This window comes from Siniperca chuatsi, linkage group LG17, assembly GCF_020085105.1.
Source record: "Siniperca chuatsi isolate FFG_IHB_CAS linkage group LG17, ASM2008510v1, whole genome shotgun sequence".
NCBI classification, from domain to species: domain Eukaryota; kingdom Metazoa; phylum Chordata; class Actinopteri; order Centrarchiformes; family Sinipercidae; genus Siniperca; species Siniperca chuatsi.
The window spans coordinates 16,389,797-16,407,491 of NC_058058.1; the positions used below are offsets into that span (position 1 = coordinate 16,389,797).

The 17,695-nt window shown below is 38.7% G+C and overlaps 2 protein-coding genes across 9 annotated transcripts; one reads left to right on the forward strand and one right to left on the reverse strand.

Annotated features, from left to right (window-relative positions):
* Positions 1-8,875: 8,875 nt before the first annotated feature.
* On the reverse strand, positions 8,876-11,934 carry LOC122863947 (forkhead box protein Q1-like). 8 transcript variants are annotated; one of them, XM_044170865.1, is made up of 5 exons: positions 11,853-11,934; positions 11,463-11,548; positions 10,588-10,852; positions 10,406-10,501; positions 8,876-10,299 (listed from the first exon to the last, which is right to left on the reverse strand). In XM_044170865.1, exons 3-5 carry the CDS (start codon positions 10,741-10,743, stop codon positions 9,664-9,666), a joined length of 888 nt encoding a protein of 295 aa, XP_044026800.1. In that variant the 5' UTR covers positions 10,744-10,852; positions 11,463-11,548; positions 11,853-11,934; the 3' UTR covers positions 8,876-9,663. The 8 variants fall into 8 exon arrangements, with proteins under 8 accessions (XP_044026800.1, XP_044026801.1, XP_044026802.1 ...); XM_044170866.1 differs by having other exon boundaries at positions 11,778-11,919; XM_044170867.1 differs by lacking the exon at positions 11,853-11,934 and adding an exon at positions 11,647-11,776.
* A 2,114-nt stretch (positions 11,935-14,048) lies between these two features.
* LOC122863949 (forkhead box protein Q1-like) lies at positions 14,049-15,231 on the forward strand. The gene is made up of 3 exons (XM_044170873.1): positions 14,049-14,313; positions 14,400-14,495; positions 14,602-15,231. Exons 1-3 carry the CDS (start codon positions 14,158-14,160, stop codon positions 15,214-15,216), a joined length of 867 nt encoding a protein of 288 aa, XP_044026808.1. The 5' UTR covers positions 14,049-14,157; the 3' UTR covers positions 15,217-15,231.
* Positions 15,232-17,695: the final 2,464 nt, after the last annotated feature.

Below are 17,695 nucleotides of genomic sequence, written 5' to 3' on the forward strand. Positions count from 1 at the left end.
GCTTGTCCTACAGATGCAATAATTGATATCACAACAGAGACAGTTTGCTCCTGTGTGAGCTGCTGTACAGATGTTACTTTAAGGGAAAGCATGACAGACACATTATCTGCTACAATCCCCTCGATAAGTGACTTCAAATAGATATCTAATCTGAAATAAATCCTGTGTTGAATGGCCTCTATGTGTTTTGACACCTTTTAACAGCACACAGCACATGTAATCTGAGTGCTGAGGTTTGGCAGGCCTCGGCATCTTCTAAGCATGTTGTTTTGTGATTCTAGATCCATTTGTTTCACTTACTAAGCATGTACTAAGGTGCAGGGCACTGCCTGGAAATTTCCACACCTGCAAGAGTCTGACTGTTACACTGTGAATCTGCCAATAAGTGTTAGTATTGGCAATGAGTGTGTGAAAGGTCCTTGTCAAGATACAATAGCCACACTGTGGGCTTGTAATGTGAGGCCCTCGATAGGAACGCATCGGACAATGGCCGCATTGGAGGGGAAAAATATAACCACTATGCTAACAGAAGTCAAACAAAGATATTCTTACATACTGTATCTGGCCATTAATAAAAACACACACACGTGGGTCTCCACAAGTGTGTGTGTGTGTGTGAATGAGTTCACGTGTCTGACTCTACAGTTTCTCTCCAGCTATCATTGTGAAACAAAGATTGCATTTGCTGGCTTGCCAACTGTGAGAGATTTAATGCAGCATATGTGGGTCGCAGAGTGTCTCAATGCTTGATAAAACCAGTGGACTTTCACCTGGCTGATTCCAAAGTTTGTGGGAGCAGCCAGCAGCCTTTACAAGGCACATAAAACAAGGCCATAGCTCTTCAGGTCCTCAAGTGTGGGCTTCACCCTTTCACCCTTTGTCTATGTTTTAACTTTTTATTGATTTCGTCCTAATGTGTTATCTTATTTTCACTTTTGAGACTTCATTTTTTAAAAGTGCTGTACAACTAAAGCTATTCTTAGTAATATTATGTACAGTGATCATGTGGTGTAAGGACACGGCATGTAAACAGAAAGACTAAAACAGGAGTATACTGTCTTGTTCCTTTTTTTGTTAATTTTCTTCTGCCTCTTCCACTAATAATAATAGGCCTATAATGTACATCCAGTAACAGCGCTAGCTGAAACTGTCTCCTGCCCTCTGTATTGTCTCCTTGTTGTATGCTAGTCAGGTGTCTCCCTAAATTTATAAGTTCATGACCACAATGCACTGCTGTTCACTTCAAACAGAGCAGATAATAAAAGACAGAATATGTAGCACTGAGGGTCAAAGCTCATCCATTCCACTGACTTCTGCTGAATCCTGTACAGCAAGTGTATTTACATTAAATATAATATGATTATGGGCTGTTTCCTGACATCTGCTTGTTCTGCACCTTTATTCTATACATATGCCCATCCCAGCATCTTTGTGTGGCCCTCCTCTAAAGCAGATTCAACCAGTCATGACAACCACAGTGATGCAACAGGCTTGTAACAAGAATGGGTGATTCAGACACACATGACATGAAATGTGTCTGAGGTCACGTAGTAAAAGGTCTGTAAGGTGATGTAAGGTTGTGACCAATGCAGAAAGGTATGCCTGCATTGTGTTTTCACTGAAAAGTAAGACAACATTAATGTTGTGGCATTTACAGTGTCTGTTGACCTCAGTGGTAAATCTTTACAAACTTTTTGTACTTTCTAAGGTTACCTGTGGTGTCCAGATAAATCTTTACCTGCAGTTTGTGGCCCAGTTTTGTTTCTTTTTTTTTTTTCTTGTTAGATACCACTCTGTGTCTGTTAAATATGAGGTCAACAAGTCGGTTAGCTTAGCTTAAAATAAAACAAGGGGGAACAGCTAGCTTGGCTCTGTCTGAAAGTCTACCAGCAGCTGTAAAGCTCACTAATTAACACACGATGTTTCATTTGTTTAGCATGTACAAAAACCAAAGTAAAAGCCATACTAATTGTTCCCCCATGTTTTTAGCTCGCTAAGCTAGCTAACCATCTCCTGGCTCCAGCTTCACATTTAATGGACCCATATGAAAATGGTATCGATTTTCTCATCTAACTTAATAAAGTTAAGATATATATCAAAGAAAATGTGTATGACATTTTCCTTAGCCCAACCTACATTCTATATTGATTATCTCAATAAGGTGCAGTAACTGCTATGATAAGACTGTCCTCTTTTCTCTGGGTGTTGATAAGGTTGTTACTGAGTGACTAACCAGGCTAAATGTTGTTGATGTGTAACAGTCATCATTAAACAGTAAAGCCTTAATAACGTTGTTTGTTTTTTTCTGTGAGCTCCTGGGGGCAAAGGTTAAACTAATTGGACACCTACAAGATGTGAACACACTCCTCAGGACTTTACTGTTGACTGAATTCCTCCTCATGTCTAAAGCAGATGGTGTAATCTCAGAAAATGATATGAACCATGAGCCAAAGAAATCAGTATTTTTAATTGTTAACAAAGTTGTTTATCAGACTTGTTGTTTTAACGAAGGTAGTTTAGAGTCACATAACCATACTGACAGTCAGCTGACGTGTTCTCAAAGCAGTGAGACAAACAAGTCTGTGTAATTATTAAAGACTGTATCTTAAAAAGGCAACAACCTTCTGCCTTTTCTTAAAAAAAAAAGGCAAAGGCACAAGTGTGTTCATTCATGTGTTCACACTGTCTAACTGAATAAAAATGATTATGTACAATGCAGTCAAGTGACGATCTGATGTGCATAGTTGCCCTTTTGTGCCAATCCAAAATTCAGTGAATCATTCGTGTAAAAGTGAAAAGTTGCCATCCAGCTATGCAAATGAATACAAAGGGGATAGTGGTTGTATGAATGACCAGCATGCATCTGACTGTGCGCAATCTGTCTTACATAAGAAAAGAAGATAAACAAACAGTGAGTGGACTTGAGCTAACCTAATCCTCCCAGAGCTACAGTCACTGTTCACCAAGTTCTCCATTGTAGCGCTAATATCTTTATCACCAGCTCCAATTTTAGACACAGTAAACATGTCAAGACACAGTGGGTACTGATGACACACTAGAACAAAGTAGCACTCTCAGTGGGTCTTTACACAGATCTGTACTACTCTGCTGTAGCTGTGTCCATGCTTGGCATTGGTGCTACCCAGGAATCTCTTAAATAATACCAATTAGATGAAAGTTTAATTTGGTTACATTGGCAACAAATTTATGCTATTGTTTAATTGTCCCTGTGAGACATTAAACCCGCTCCCCTTCCCATATGTCTTACTTTTTCATGCATGTGAAAATCCCACCTAATTACAAAGTTACTTTTCTGCATTTCGACCTGGCAGGAGCAACACATTCCAGCAGCAGCAGGTCAGCCTGCACAGATAAAGTTGGACCGGTTACAAAAGTGGAAACTGCGCCTAACCAGCCTCTCTTTTGATTCCTGAGGAAAATATGTGAGGTCAGGATGACAGGACGTTGGTGGTGGGTGAGATTGTGTTAGATTTTAACTTTACAGAGATATGAACTCAGTGGAATATCGAGTAGACATTCAATCCATAGCTTGATTCAGTTCCTATCTCGTTGATTGGAATTATTGGAGCCTAATAGTGAAATCACAAACCTAATCCTTGTCATGGGCCTGTTCCTGGATGTATTAAAGAGGCTGTGTCCTGTGACACAGCAGGGGCTGTTATCACAGTTTTCCCTCTGTATGTGGGACTCTGTTTTCACTCATCCTCCGCACAGGAAAATTAGTTGATGTACTGCAGAACAACAGGGTTTATATGTAAACAGTGGACACAGCTGTTTGGATTATAGGGGTGGGGGTGAGGGGGTGTCAGATGAAATAGATGTAAGGGATGGTAGTATGTTGTGGATGAGGGGAGAGGGGGCATCAGTACAAATAAAGATAACATGTCTGAAGGTAAAAAAAAAAAATCCTTCTACCAACACCTTTAAAGCTCACTAATCTAGTCTTGAAAGCAGAAGTTTATGCTAAACTAAACTAACCAGCTGCTGGCTGTACCCATATATTTAAGACACAGATATGAGATATACTATAGATGTTCTCATCTAACTTTTTGCATTAAAGCAAATTAATGTATTTCACAAAATGTTTTAACTATTGCTTTAAAATATATGTGAGGGGTTAGAGGGCAGGTGGGGCTTTGGAAGTAGTGATGGGAATTATGGCTCTTTGAAGGGAGTCGGCTCTTATGGCTCTGTTCCTTTCTGAGAGCCGACTCTTTCGGCTCCCAAGCGGCTCTTCATTTAGTACCACCTCTGCTGGACATAGCAAATTACATTCTTATTTGTTGCAAGAAATACATATGTAAGATTCTTCATCTACAATACAATTAAATATTTTGTCATATTGATGGTTAAAAAGTTGGATATGTCAAGAATAACTATTATACTAGTTGTATAACAAAAATAACACTACAAATGAAATAGTATGGTTAATAAATATTTGCACAACAGACACAAACAGTATAGTTCAATTAAATTTGTATGATACATGGAACAGAAAATATTTCTGCTGTGTTCAAAAGTGTCATTTGTTCGTTGTCATGCATTTGTTTTTTGGAAGTCAAAGTTACAGATTAATTCACGGGCCAAGGAAAACTTTACAGTTGATTAACTCAGGGCAAGCTAAACCACACTGCGCTGCTCCAAGAAGCGAATGCTGTACCATATTTTCAATGATTGGCAGACTGACACTGTGATATTGTGTTGTAGTTCACTGTCTGAGTTGTTGTTAATAGTCAGTAAAGAATTAGATGGTGACCCAGATAGCCCAGCTGTTAATGATTCCTTATCATCCTTATAGTAAGGATAAACAAACGGCACACTCTTCAGAAGCAGGCAATATAATCCCACAGTATCACTGTTGTAAATCAAAGGTCACTCTTGCTACACCTGAAGACAAAACATCTTTCAGTACTGTCAATAAAAGTTATTTAAAAAGTGCTATAAAGTGACACGTACTGTAAAGTGTGATATTTAAAGGGGCCATCAATGTTTTTTGCCCCTTGTGATAGGCCTGCTCTTTTTTATTTTCATAAGTGTTACATAAAGACACAGATAAAAGACTAAGTATCCTATATAGTATAACTAGGTGTTTAAAGATGAGGTTTTCCTTGATGGCACAAACTCTGTGTGTAGACAAAAAAAATAAGTGAACTTGAAATAGTTTTAGATCAAATCACCAGCACTTTTCAAAGCACTTTCAAAGTTACCACTACAAGGGCTTATTCGTTGTGTGTAATGCTGGCTTCAAGGACTGTTGTAAATAGTGCTTTTGTGATTAGACATACAATTCAAAGAAGTAAGAAAAGGACTGTGATGGAAGAATTACTCAGATGTTTTACTTAAGAAAAAGTAACAATGCCACACTGTTAAAATCCGCCATTACAAGTAAAAGTACTAAATTCTAAGTGTTACTTGATTAAAAGCACATCATTATTATTACCAAAATGCACTAAAATACTCAAGTACTCCCAAGGCCCATGGGAGTGTTATACTATCATATATTATATATATGTTATACTATCATATATTATATTATTATTAGAGAGGAATTAATGTGTAAGTAGTTTTTTCCTTTTATAGTTTGTCATGGTGAAGCTAATTTTAACTAATTGATATACTTCAGCGTATTTTAATTTAAGACAATGCATCATATGTTTTGTGTGTAAAATGTTAATTTGTAAAGTAACTATAGCTGTCAGAGAAATATAAATGAATAAACGTAATTGAGTAAAAATGGAATAAAATCAATGTAATTGAAATGCTAAACATTAAAAATTATATACTGTCACAGGATTTAGTTAATATTATGCATTTAACATCAGAAAATGTTTATTTTTATTCATAGAATGTAGATTGTTTTCACTTTGTTTAACTTCCAGGTACTTTTTACTACTTTGCAGCACAAGGTGGCTTCATCTAGCTTTCAAAATTAAACAACAGCCACAACAAAAACAGAGTCTTCACCAAAAGAACTCGAACTCAGCACAGTCCCCCAGGGTGAATGAACAGGCTGCAATGGTGATACAGTAGTTTCGGGATGACAGAAGCTGCTGTGGGTGGTGCGGGGCGGGACCGGGACGAGGACGACGAGCGCGACGTGACTGCCCCGATTGTTTGTTGTGAACGGACGTCAACGTGGTGCTTGTTAATCGTCTTACGTCCGAGTGCCACACCTTTAGGACACATCCAGTAGCCTACTTATACTCAGAACATTACAGCACGAGTACAGGGAGTTCAATGAGCTGATGTGCTGGATTACAGGCTAAGAATCTATAATCTACTGTACCTTGTACAGTAGACTGTACCTTTAAGAAAAGTCAGTTGACTCCTACTGTATAGGTAGGCACTATAATATTTCAGTGACACCTGGCTTTACATTCAACTTACTTCATGGTATTTGTGTTTTGCATGATGTTACCAGTGGTGTAAAGTTACTAAGTATGTTACTTAGTAGTCAAATTTTGAGATACTTATTTAAGTATTATAATTTTTTGTTACTTTATACTTCTACTCCACATTTTAGAGGGAAATATTCTACTTTTTACTCAGGTACATTTATCAGACAGCTACTATAGTTACTTTGCAGATTAAGATTTTATATACAAAAGATAGGGACAGGGGCCATTGTGCTGTATAATAAGAGAGGACTTTTACATTTGTAGGTTTTGCTGATAAAACTTCTGTACTTTTCCCTAAGTAATGTTTTAACTGTATAACTGTTACTTATAATTGAGTATCTTTATGTTGTGGCATTGCTACTTTTACTTGAGTAAAGGGTCTGAATACTGGGTGTTACTGTAATATTCCTCCTGTGTTCCCAAAGGTATATGATCTTGCTTTTATTGTACAGTAAGCCAAATGGTAAAATTTTAGTATTAATTTTTTTGCATTTGCCATAACAGCACAAAGCATGAGACATTAAGTAAAAATGACAGAATTATGTTTTTTTCATTACTCGAAAGACTCCACTGTCAAATGGGAGGAAATGGAAGTTTAAGAGCTAATTTTAGTCCATTTGTCCTCAGTGCAGCAGGATCTCATGGCATCTCCAAGCCTACTTGTAAACAAGCTGCAGAGCAACTCTCTAGAGTTTAGCCTGCACACACACACACGCACGCTCTTACAATGTCACACTGAAGCAAATTCTAGTGCAACATAAACTTTGATATTGTAATAAGTCATCAAAATAACAGCATCAAAACATTTAAATGTTACTGTGCATGTGTTCATGTTATTGACCCCAAATTCTTAATTTAAAGAGAGGAGAGGCATATTTTGGTTCAGGGGTGAGGACCAACATCAGAACTGCAGTTGGGCTACACTCCGGCACAGGAAATATGTGACATCCAGAGTAATACTGGCCTGTACAGTATAGCAAAGTACAGTGAAGATCCTCTGCATAATACAGCATTCAGGGGGATTAATGCTTGAACCAGTTTACTCAATCAGTAAACACAAAACAGCAACTCAAATTAATCCTTAACAGTAGACAGACAAGCTCCAATTTCCTCTGATTGTGCCTTAAAAGGAAAAATTTTCAGCTCAATCCCCTGGTATCATTTTCTCAACACTTCTATGAAATTCTGTTTGTCACAGTAAAATCTGGGACTTCAAAGCAAAGCAGTTGTTGTGACTTTTTCATCCCGGGACAGTACTTAATAAAATAGCCCTAAATAAATTGCTCCTGAGGATACAAGGTGATGTGTAAATTATACAAAAGCACAGGGAATAAAGTAGAGGAGAGGAAAATGAGAAGCAGTGAAGAAAAGGAAAGAAAAGTGTTTTTTGTCTCCCATCCCTCAGTGTGTCACTCAGTCACATGCTCAGCCATTCTGTCTGACTGCCAGGCTCTGCTCTCTGAGTGTAATCTCTGTTGACCAGTCAGCGGGGGGCTACGTCGCAATCTAGGTCGTCCACCAGTAATCCCACAGGGTGGAAGTATGTCGTGGGCATGCAATGCCAAATGCTGAGCTCACCCAACTCCTCTTCCTTGCCCTCTGTCCGGCCAAGTTCTTGTCTCATGACAGACCTCCCTCAGTTTGCTTTCGATTACAAGACTCACATGCTCTGATGTTATCTCAGAGAAATTCCTGATCTTGATGAGCGCTGTCAAGCAGGGGGATAAATGAATCTAAACTTTACCTCAGATCACTCATCTAGTTATTTGCTTCAAATCATGCTGACATACATAATACACACTCTCTACCAAACTGAGTCACTAAAACAAACTTATGTGAACCTGTGGTTTGACTTCCTGGACAACATAACTCTGAATGTAGTATGTGCAGGATTTGCACACAAGTCTTTTGTGTGTTCCTGGCTTCTCAGGTAACCCCTGGCTCTTGTATACCATTTTCTTACCACTTGCTACCAAGCCAAGTACAAATATCGTGTGTTGAATGACTGGGACATAATTAGCGCCTGTCTTGCCTGTCTTCATGACTTCCCAGTAACCTAAGAGCAAGATGTGGTGATGGAGAGCGACACACTCCCATTCTCTCATCTAGGTGAGTGTGTCAGTACAGTATATCACTGTGCTGCAGAGTTTGGTGTATTTTTTTTCCCTCTCATAACACCTGATGCCTTTGTATCTTGAGTAAATCCTATGTGGTTGAATGGTAAACTAATATGACTCCACCCCACAGAGTCCACAAACTGAGCTGCATAATGCATTATGTTGCACTGTACAACAATGTTTTACAAAGTTACTGCATTTGTAAATCCATCCACCGGCCTTCACATTTAGTTAATGCACATTTGACCTTTACTGTGCACTGCTCTTGCTAAAAACAAATAAAATAAAAAAGGAGAAAACGTTCTGCTTGCCTTCACAAAATTCTAAACAATCATTATGAAATGTCTAAGTAATTTTATTAGTAGAAAAGTAAAGTTCAGTGCGAGGTGTACTAAAAGAGTTGAGACGGACAGTAGGTTAAGGTTTAGACAATGTACCTTGTGGTACAGATGTACTGCTACTAGAAAAGCAAACAGATTTCATCTACTACATATTTGCTCAACTTAACCTTGCCACTCTGGTCAGTCAACTTAGTATTATGTCACATACTAAACAGGGTGATTCAGGCTTAAGGAACAAGGTTCAAAGTTCAAATTTAACAACAACTACAACCAACTTGCATGGCTAATATGGTTTGTGACCTAGACTTTCAGGTGAGATTATAGATTAACTATAAATAGACTAATATTAACATCACATAAAATGTTAGACAAGTACCAGGGTGCAGAAGAAACACCTTTAATCGTTTTGAGTCTGCGTTGACAATTATTGTATTTCAAGAGAACCTTTGAAATACTATGCTGCCCTCCTGTGGTCAGATGCCAACCTCAAAAGCAACAACGTAAAAAATGTCCCAGTAACCATATTATAGACCACTCATCTGTTGAACAAGATAATTCAAGTCTTCTATCCCACTGAGCCTACATCATGTAGAACTTCAGGAGATATTGACATCTACTGTTATCCGTGGGTTATCTACCAACAAAATAAAGCCACAAAGACTCACACAGGGCCTTGTTCTGTGTCTGATTTAAAAAGAAAAAAATTCTCTCTGAAGTACACATTCCACTCAAAAACATAAAACATATAAAAGTGCAGTTTGGAAGTAGGAAAAAAATACTACAATACTACAAACGAAAACGGATAGCATCATGGGTAAATGATGGTACAGAACAAGTGATGTAACTGCTGTGTGGGCTGGTGAAATAAGCAGCAGCAGTGGCTCTTGTGTAAACGGGGAATGAAGGCTCAGTGTACACATGCATCCTCTTGATGGGCTTAGAAGCTCCATTAGCAGTGAGTCCATGGTGTGTGCTGCCCCCTGCTGAGCAGATGGAGGAACTTCCAGCTGAAGCTTGGAGGAGGAGAGGCTCCTCAGAGCCCCAGCTGAAGCTCCTCTGTGTCCCAACTCTGTGTCCATGTGTGTGCTCCACTCTGACCGGCACACTGGACAGAGGAGAAGCTCTGGAGGCCCGAGCCGAGGGACTGTCTCTCTTCAGGAGGGATTCGATGGAGAAAGGACTGCTGAACTTCACCTCACATCTGATCTGAACAGCTCTGCAGGCTGCAGGTTCAGGAGAGTGGAGAGCTGAGTGGCGCTCTGATGGTCTGCTCGTGTTCTCTGTTTCCACTTTGGAGGCCAGCTCAGGGAAGAGCTGCAGGATTCCTTTGAAGTGACGCCGCACCATCTTTGCTGTGATCTGACTGGGGTCCAGTTTCCAGTAGTTTCTCTTACTGTCCAGTGAATCTGGGACCACTGGAATCTGGAAAATACACACACAGGGTTTTAGAGACAGAGGTTAAGTTGTTTCTTGAATAAAATAATGAATGTTCATTTGAAATATCAAACGTTTTGGAATAAAGACTTACCTTGACAAAACATTTGTTGGTTGATAAACAGACTCTGATGTTGTTCTCAACAGATTTTCTGTCTTCAGAGATTAATGGCACCAGTCTGTCCATCAACTACAAAACATCGAGTTGAAATTAGGTTTGAAATGACAATTTCTGTGAAATATGGAACTTTTCTTAAAGATGGTTACTGCAAATACCTGAGCAAAAGTGAGCATCTTGCCTGGAGCGTCTTGGAGGACGACAGCGATCTTAGCCAGGTAGGTGGTGCTCTTCCTGAACAGATGTTGCTGAGAGCTGCTGGCTGGAACAAAGAGAGGCAGCTGAGCTCCGAACCTCTCAGTCCTGTTCTGCATCTTGTTTGTTGGAGAGTCAGAGGAGTCAAGTCCCACACACAGAGTAGTGTGATCACAACCTCACCGAGTGCAGATGTGGACCTGACGTGGTCAGCTGTGGATATAAGTCCTGTTGGGACAATAGGACATTAGAAGGTGTGCACTGCAGGTTAATGAGGACCCTTTGATACTTAGATGAGCCATTACTGCTGGAGGTGGAGCCAACAATCACAGTAATAGTGCATTTCCAAAAGTTTATCAGCATGTCTATGAATATTCTGATCTACCCCTTTGTTCACAATAGCAGTTCATTTTTTTTTCTTTCTATTTAAACATTAAATTAGGTAATGGAAGTTTATCACATACACAAATATTAGAAACAGTTATTAAAAGGCCTTCTGAGGGCATTCAGTTTTGTTTGGTTGTCAGGTTTCATTCAAACTAACATACAATATAAAAATATATACATATACTCAATTGGAAGAAGCTTTTGTCCAAAGCAATGTACAAATGACGTACAATCCAAGTCACAGCAGATCAACAGACTACAATACAAAAATACACAAAGTATTGTGAACTTTTCAAGCTAGCTATAATTATACATTCTACAAACCTAACATTTAAAGTGATTAACATTACTAACTACCATCAGTTTTAGACTACACTTCAATAGTTAACTTCAGAATAATCTTAAAAAGTTGTTTTGGTGAAATGCAGGTCCATGTCAGTGCAGTACTCACATTGAAGTTGTTTTCACAGCAGCAAACAAACTCCAGCTGATTCTCAACTATCTGCAGGTGTGTTGTTCCTGCTCCAGTTTGTGATACTGTGGAAATTTTTACTTCAGTAAGTATTACATCAACTTGAACCTATCCTGTTCCATTTTTATTTTGTTTCAACCGTATTTCTAGAGCCAATACAAACATGTTGTTTTTCAACCTCTGGAAGGCTGGTCAGATTATACACAATACACTGAGTGGCAATGACATTCCAACAGGCAATCCAATCACATTCCAGCAGTTTACGCGTCGCTCATCACTCATTTAAAGTCAAACCTATTGCCTTTTGTCCTCATAATGACGAAAGTCATTTACATCATTGATCCTCATTCAGATGCATCGGCGCATTACCTGTACTGAATATGTGCAAAAGCAAGTTTAGAATTTGACCCTGATGGAGGACTGTACGCCTGCGGGTTTCCATTTTGACACAACACTACAACAGCTGATTTCACTTGTCTGTGATTGAAGCTGTCCTACTCAGCTGCTCTGGGGTTTAGGAAGGTATCTGGATAACATTGCTGAACCTGGAATGGGTCAATCCTAGATTTTAGGGGGTTCCATTTTTTTTTTTATTCAGGAGAGTTGTCTAAGAACAGATGTCTAGTCAGACATCTGTCACTAGTCAGTCTAGAAACTGGCTGATCCAGACACAGCCAGGGACGTTTTGATGAATAATTCACGAGCCGGGACCACACCATCAACTGAGATGCGAATAAATAGTTTACTGAATATGAAACGTGCGAGTAGTGGCATCGGGAAGAATCTGCCACTTTATGAGAGATGGCAGGGTGGAGCACGGAAAACGTGAACGAACGGGCGTGCAGGGCAGGAAGGCGTTTATACACTTATGACAGGAATGAGGCATTAATTATCTTTTATGTAAAGTGAATCAGCAGCCAAACAACAATCTATTAGAATAAGTTTCGTTTTCTTTAGACAGTGACATTTTCTTTCCAGAACAACCAATTGAAGTTGATAAAATACAGATGCTGATTTTGATTCTGAAATATATTACATTTCAATCCAATTAGAGTTGTCCCTGTGGCTACGTTTGCCATTTTAAGACATTAATTCATGTCGAAATAAAAAACAAATGGATTGCATTGTCATCTTGAATAGTTTAAAACGTGTTTACTGTGTGTCAGTTGAACTGAATGTGAGTGAAGCTCAGACTAAAGACTTTCCCAGTAACATTCCAGTCAAAACCCCTGTGTTTGTTGTAATCACCCATTTAAACGGTTACATACCAGGGATTGTTACCTCTTTCATTACAGCCTTTGTCTGAGTGTGATTTACTTGTTTGTGTAGGACAAAAGCACACTAGCTTAATCTGCTAAATATGTATTATGTAATCTTTAAATAATCTCAGTGCAACATATTAGAGAAACTCAAAATATTGCTTTGTAAATTAAATAATAGTTTATACTGATCTGAGTGTCCTCTTGTTTATTAAGAAGAGCAATATTAGCGTGTGTAAGCCAATATTTGTCATCTTAACTTGTCTGAAACGAATTACTAAAGGCACACCTTGATGTTGATGTGTCTGCCCGTGAGTTTGTTTTAAGTCCTCATAATCTTGACTCCATGTAAAGGCACATCAGTGATTGAAGCATAGTGTTGGCGTTTGATTTACTCTTATCTGTGTTCAGGGTAGTTTGAAAATAAGATGCAGTAGCTTCAGATCCATCAGCAAAATAAATAATGAGAATGGTATTAAGACTGTTAACTTCTACACCTCATCGGACCCTCAACTTGCTTCAAAGACAGTGTCAAAATCTTTAAACATTTTCTTGCTAAATTCTGAGAGCAGTAAATCTTTGTTAATAAATTCACTTTCAAAATCTACCTGTATAGAAAAAGACAATGGGAATAAGACCTTTGCTACAAAATGTCCACTGGCAACTACCTCAGGATAGGAACTATACTGACTGACTGTGACACTGACACTGTAATGGACTGAATCAAAAGAGATTAGCTCTTTGATGTGAAGCAGGTTTGAGTATCAGTAAATTACACCTTTTTAAATGTATCAAATGTTTTCTGCGTGAAGATGAATGAAGATGATGTCAGCGGAAATTTATATATGAAGTCGGTTGTTGTTGTCTTTGTTTAATGCGTAAATGAATAACACATGAGCACAGGAACAATTCCACACACAGCACCACATCCACAATGCTAGATTGGAGGTAGACACACAACTAAACTGAATACAGAATGCAAAAAGCACAACAAAGACTGAGAAAAACTACAAACTACTAAAAAAAGACAAAATGGATGTTTAATTTCAAGATAACTGCAAGGTTCACAAAACATGAACCACCTTAAAAACTTTGGACTTTGTGTTATTTAATTTTTAGGGAGTAATTGGAGAAATGCCTCCCCTAATGTGAACAAAGTCTCAGAGCATCCATATAGACATGCTGATTAACTTATGCTATTAGTGTGATCACTTGCTCCACCTCCAGCAGTAATGGCTCATCTAAGTATCAAAGGGTCCTCATTAACCTGCAGTGCACACCTTCTAATGTCCTATTGTCCCAACAGGACTTATATCCACAGCTGACCACGTCAGGTCCACATCTGCACTCGGTGAGGTTGTGATCACACTACTCTGTGTGTGGGACTTGACTCCTCTGACTCTCCAACAAACAAGATGCAGAACAGGACTGAGAGGTTCGGAGCTCAGCTGCCTCTCTTTGTTCCAGCCAGCAGCTCTCAGCAACATCTGTTCAGGAAGAGCACCACCTACCTGGCTAAGATCGCTGTCGTCCTCCAAGACGCTCCAGGCAAGATGCTCACTTTTGCTCAGGTATTTGCAGTAACCATCTTTAAGAAAAGTTCCATATTTCACAGAAATTGTCATTTCAAACCTAATTTTAACTTGATGTTTTGTAGTTGATGGACAGACTGGTGCCATTAATCTCTGAAGACAGAAAATCTGTTGAGAACAACATCAGAGTCTGTTTATCAACCAACAAATGTTTTGTCAAGGTAAGTCTTTATTCCAAAACGTTTGATATTTCAAATGAACATTCATTATTTTATTCAAGAAACAACTTAACCTCTGTCTCTAAAACCCTGTGTGTGTATTTTTCAGATTCCAGTGGTCCCAGATTCACTGGACAGTAAGAGAAACTACTGGAAACTGGACCCCAGTCAGATCACAGCAAAGATGGTGCGGCGTCACTTCAAAGGAATCCTGCAGCTCTTCCCTGAGCTGGCCTCCAAAGTGGAAACAGAGCGCTGCTCAGCTCTCCACTCTCCTGAACCTGCATCCTGCAAAGCTGTTCAGATCAGATGTGAGGTGAAGTTCAGCAGTCCTTTCTCCATCGAATCCCTCCTGAAGAGAGACAGTCCCTCGGCTCGGGCCTCCAGAGCTTCTCCTCTGTCCAGTGTGCCGGTCAGAGTGGAGCACACACATGGACACAGAGTTGGGACACAGAGGAGCTTCAGCTGGGGCTCTGAGGAGCCTCTCCTCCTCCAAGCTTCAGCTGGAAGTTCCTCCATCTGCTCAGCAGGGGGCAGCACACACCATGGACTCACTGCTAATGGAGCTTCTAAGCCCATCAAGAGGATGCATGTGTGCACTGAGCCTTCATTCCCCGTTTACACAAGAGCCACTGCTGCTGCTTATTTCACCAGCCCACACAGCAGTTACATCACTTGTTCTGTACCATCATTTACCCATGATGCCCTCTGTTTCTGGCTGTAATGTGTTTTGTATCTGACATACCAGCTTTCTGGAGCACTTTAAGTTTTCAATAAAATGTAAAAACAAATTAAGCTTTTGGTTGTTTTAAATAAGAGTGCAAAATAACATTGGTAAAATACTAATATTGATTTTTTTCCCCAAACCAGAAGACACTTAGGTCACTAATATAACACTTGTCAAATATTTCCAACATTTCTAATAATATTAGTATCAATAGGATTTTTTTCTCCAGATAAGCACAATAGGTTTTTTTTCCAAAGCTGACATTGTGACTTGTCATAGTAGGAAAAGCACAGGTGTTACTAATGACATTAACAATGGCTCTGTTGTATTCATGTGTCCCAGTAGGCCATGACAGTGTGACAACACCAGGACCCTGAAGATGAAGCAGTCAAATGGAATTCAGCCATCATTCATTTTATTATTTACACCTGTGCTTTTCCAACTGTGACATGTTAAAATGCCATTGGTGAAAAAAGCCAATAACTGTCAGTCCTGAAAGTTCTAAAACATAAATGACGTTACTACGTCTGTGTCACTTATCAGCTAGAGCAGAGTACTGGAAGTAGTCATATGAGAGTGATGAGTGCCATGCTCCATTTTTGTCTAATTTTGTTTTATTTTGACTGACCTGAGGCTTCTGTTTTGACATGACACACACCTCTTTTCTTCTTCACAACCTATGACTGTTTGTGTTTTAGAACCAGATTCTGCTTATTACCTTGCAGCTGATTATTCTTGGTGTCACACTATAGCCATACCTCCTTAACGAGAGAAGCATTTTAACAGAGGGAATAGGTTCCACCACTGAGGGTCCTGCTCCTCAGTGGTGGAAGAAGTACTCAGATTCTTTAGTTAAGTAAAAGTATTAATAACACCCTGTAAAAATACTCAGTTACAAGTGCAACGACAATCACCTGACGCTCAAAACCAGCAAGTCCAAAGAGCTGGTGGTGGACTAGCAGAGAAACAGGATCATCCATGGGGAGGAAGTGGAGAGGGTGGACTCATGAATGTACCTTGGGGGACAGAGCAGAAACTAAGATCCTTCAGTGTGTGCAACAGACTCCTAAAGATCCTCTGTAGTCAGTGTGAGGCCAGAAGCCTTAACAAGCTGGTAAGGAAGGCCAGCTCTGTGTCTTTCTGTTGATTTGTAAATATTGCACACCATATTATATTATATTATATTATATTATATTATATTATATTATATTATATTATTTATTTTTACTTGTATCTATTAATCTGCACTTACTTCTGTCCTTGTGCTGCTGAAAGGCCTGAATTTCGTCTCTTGGGATCAATAAAGGCTTATCTTATCTTAAAAGTTCTGCATTCTGCATTTTAGTTACATAGTTTAGTAAAGTAATAGTACAAAAGTATCATCAGCTAAATGTACTTAACGTATCAAAAGTAAAAGTACACATTGTGCAGGATTACCTCTTTCAGAGTGGCATAATATTATATAATGTAACTACCCTATTATGTCATTGGATTATTATAATTGATGCATTGACGTGTAAGCAGCATATTGTTGTAGTTGGCCGAGGTGGAGCTTATTTAAAACACTAAATTAATTTGTAACAATGTATCATATTTCACGAACTGATCATGTGTTGTTTCATGTAAAATCTTTATCTGTGAAGTATCTAGTAACTGTAGCTGTCAGACAAGTGTAGTGAGGTACAATATCCAATATTTGCCTCTGAAATGTAGTGGAGTAGAAGAAGAAAGTAGCATAAAATGGAAATACTCAAATAAAGTACAAATACCTTCATGCATGTCAACTATGTGTCAGTGAAGTGCTCCTGCTGTCTGGTCGCTCCACTGAGCTCAGAGGTGAAAATCACTGGAATGTTTCCAAAAGCTTTCCACCTAAAACCTTCAATTAACAGCATTGTTCTAGTTAAATCACCCTCATTATAGTGTTTGTCACCTCTTTATTACAGCTGTTGTCTCTGATGGTGATTTCTTTGTGGAAGGACAAACTGGTTTTTGCATCTACTAAATATGTATTAAGTTTCCTCTAAAACAAAAAATAAACTGGAATGTAGTGAAGTGCAAAGATTTCCACTTAGACCTACAGGATTGTTATGAAATATGTACATTTCTTCTCAATGATTACACAGATTTTGTATTAATAAAGTCTGAAATGGCTGCTTTGGTCTCCTGAATGTATACAGGACATTAAAGAAAATAATTGAAAATGATGTTTTGGACACAAATAAGGATTTATAATAATATACTTGTCTTGCCCATAATATACCTTAGTTAGGCCTTATAACAATATACCTTAGTTAACACTAATTGCCTTAGTGTTCTTTTGCTTATTATCCTTAGTATATAATTTGGTAAGCAGTGTCCAGCGTTTGTGTGGTGTTGACAATAATTTCAACAACAAAACAAGAGTTGTTACTTTTTTAATTTAGAATTTGTAATACTCTTCACTCCTTACCTTTTTAAAATGTCATCTGTGTTT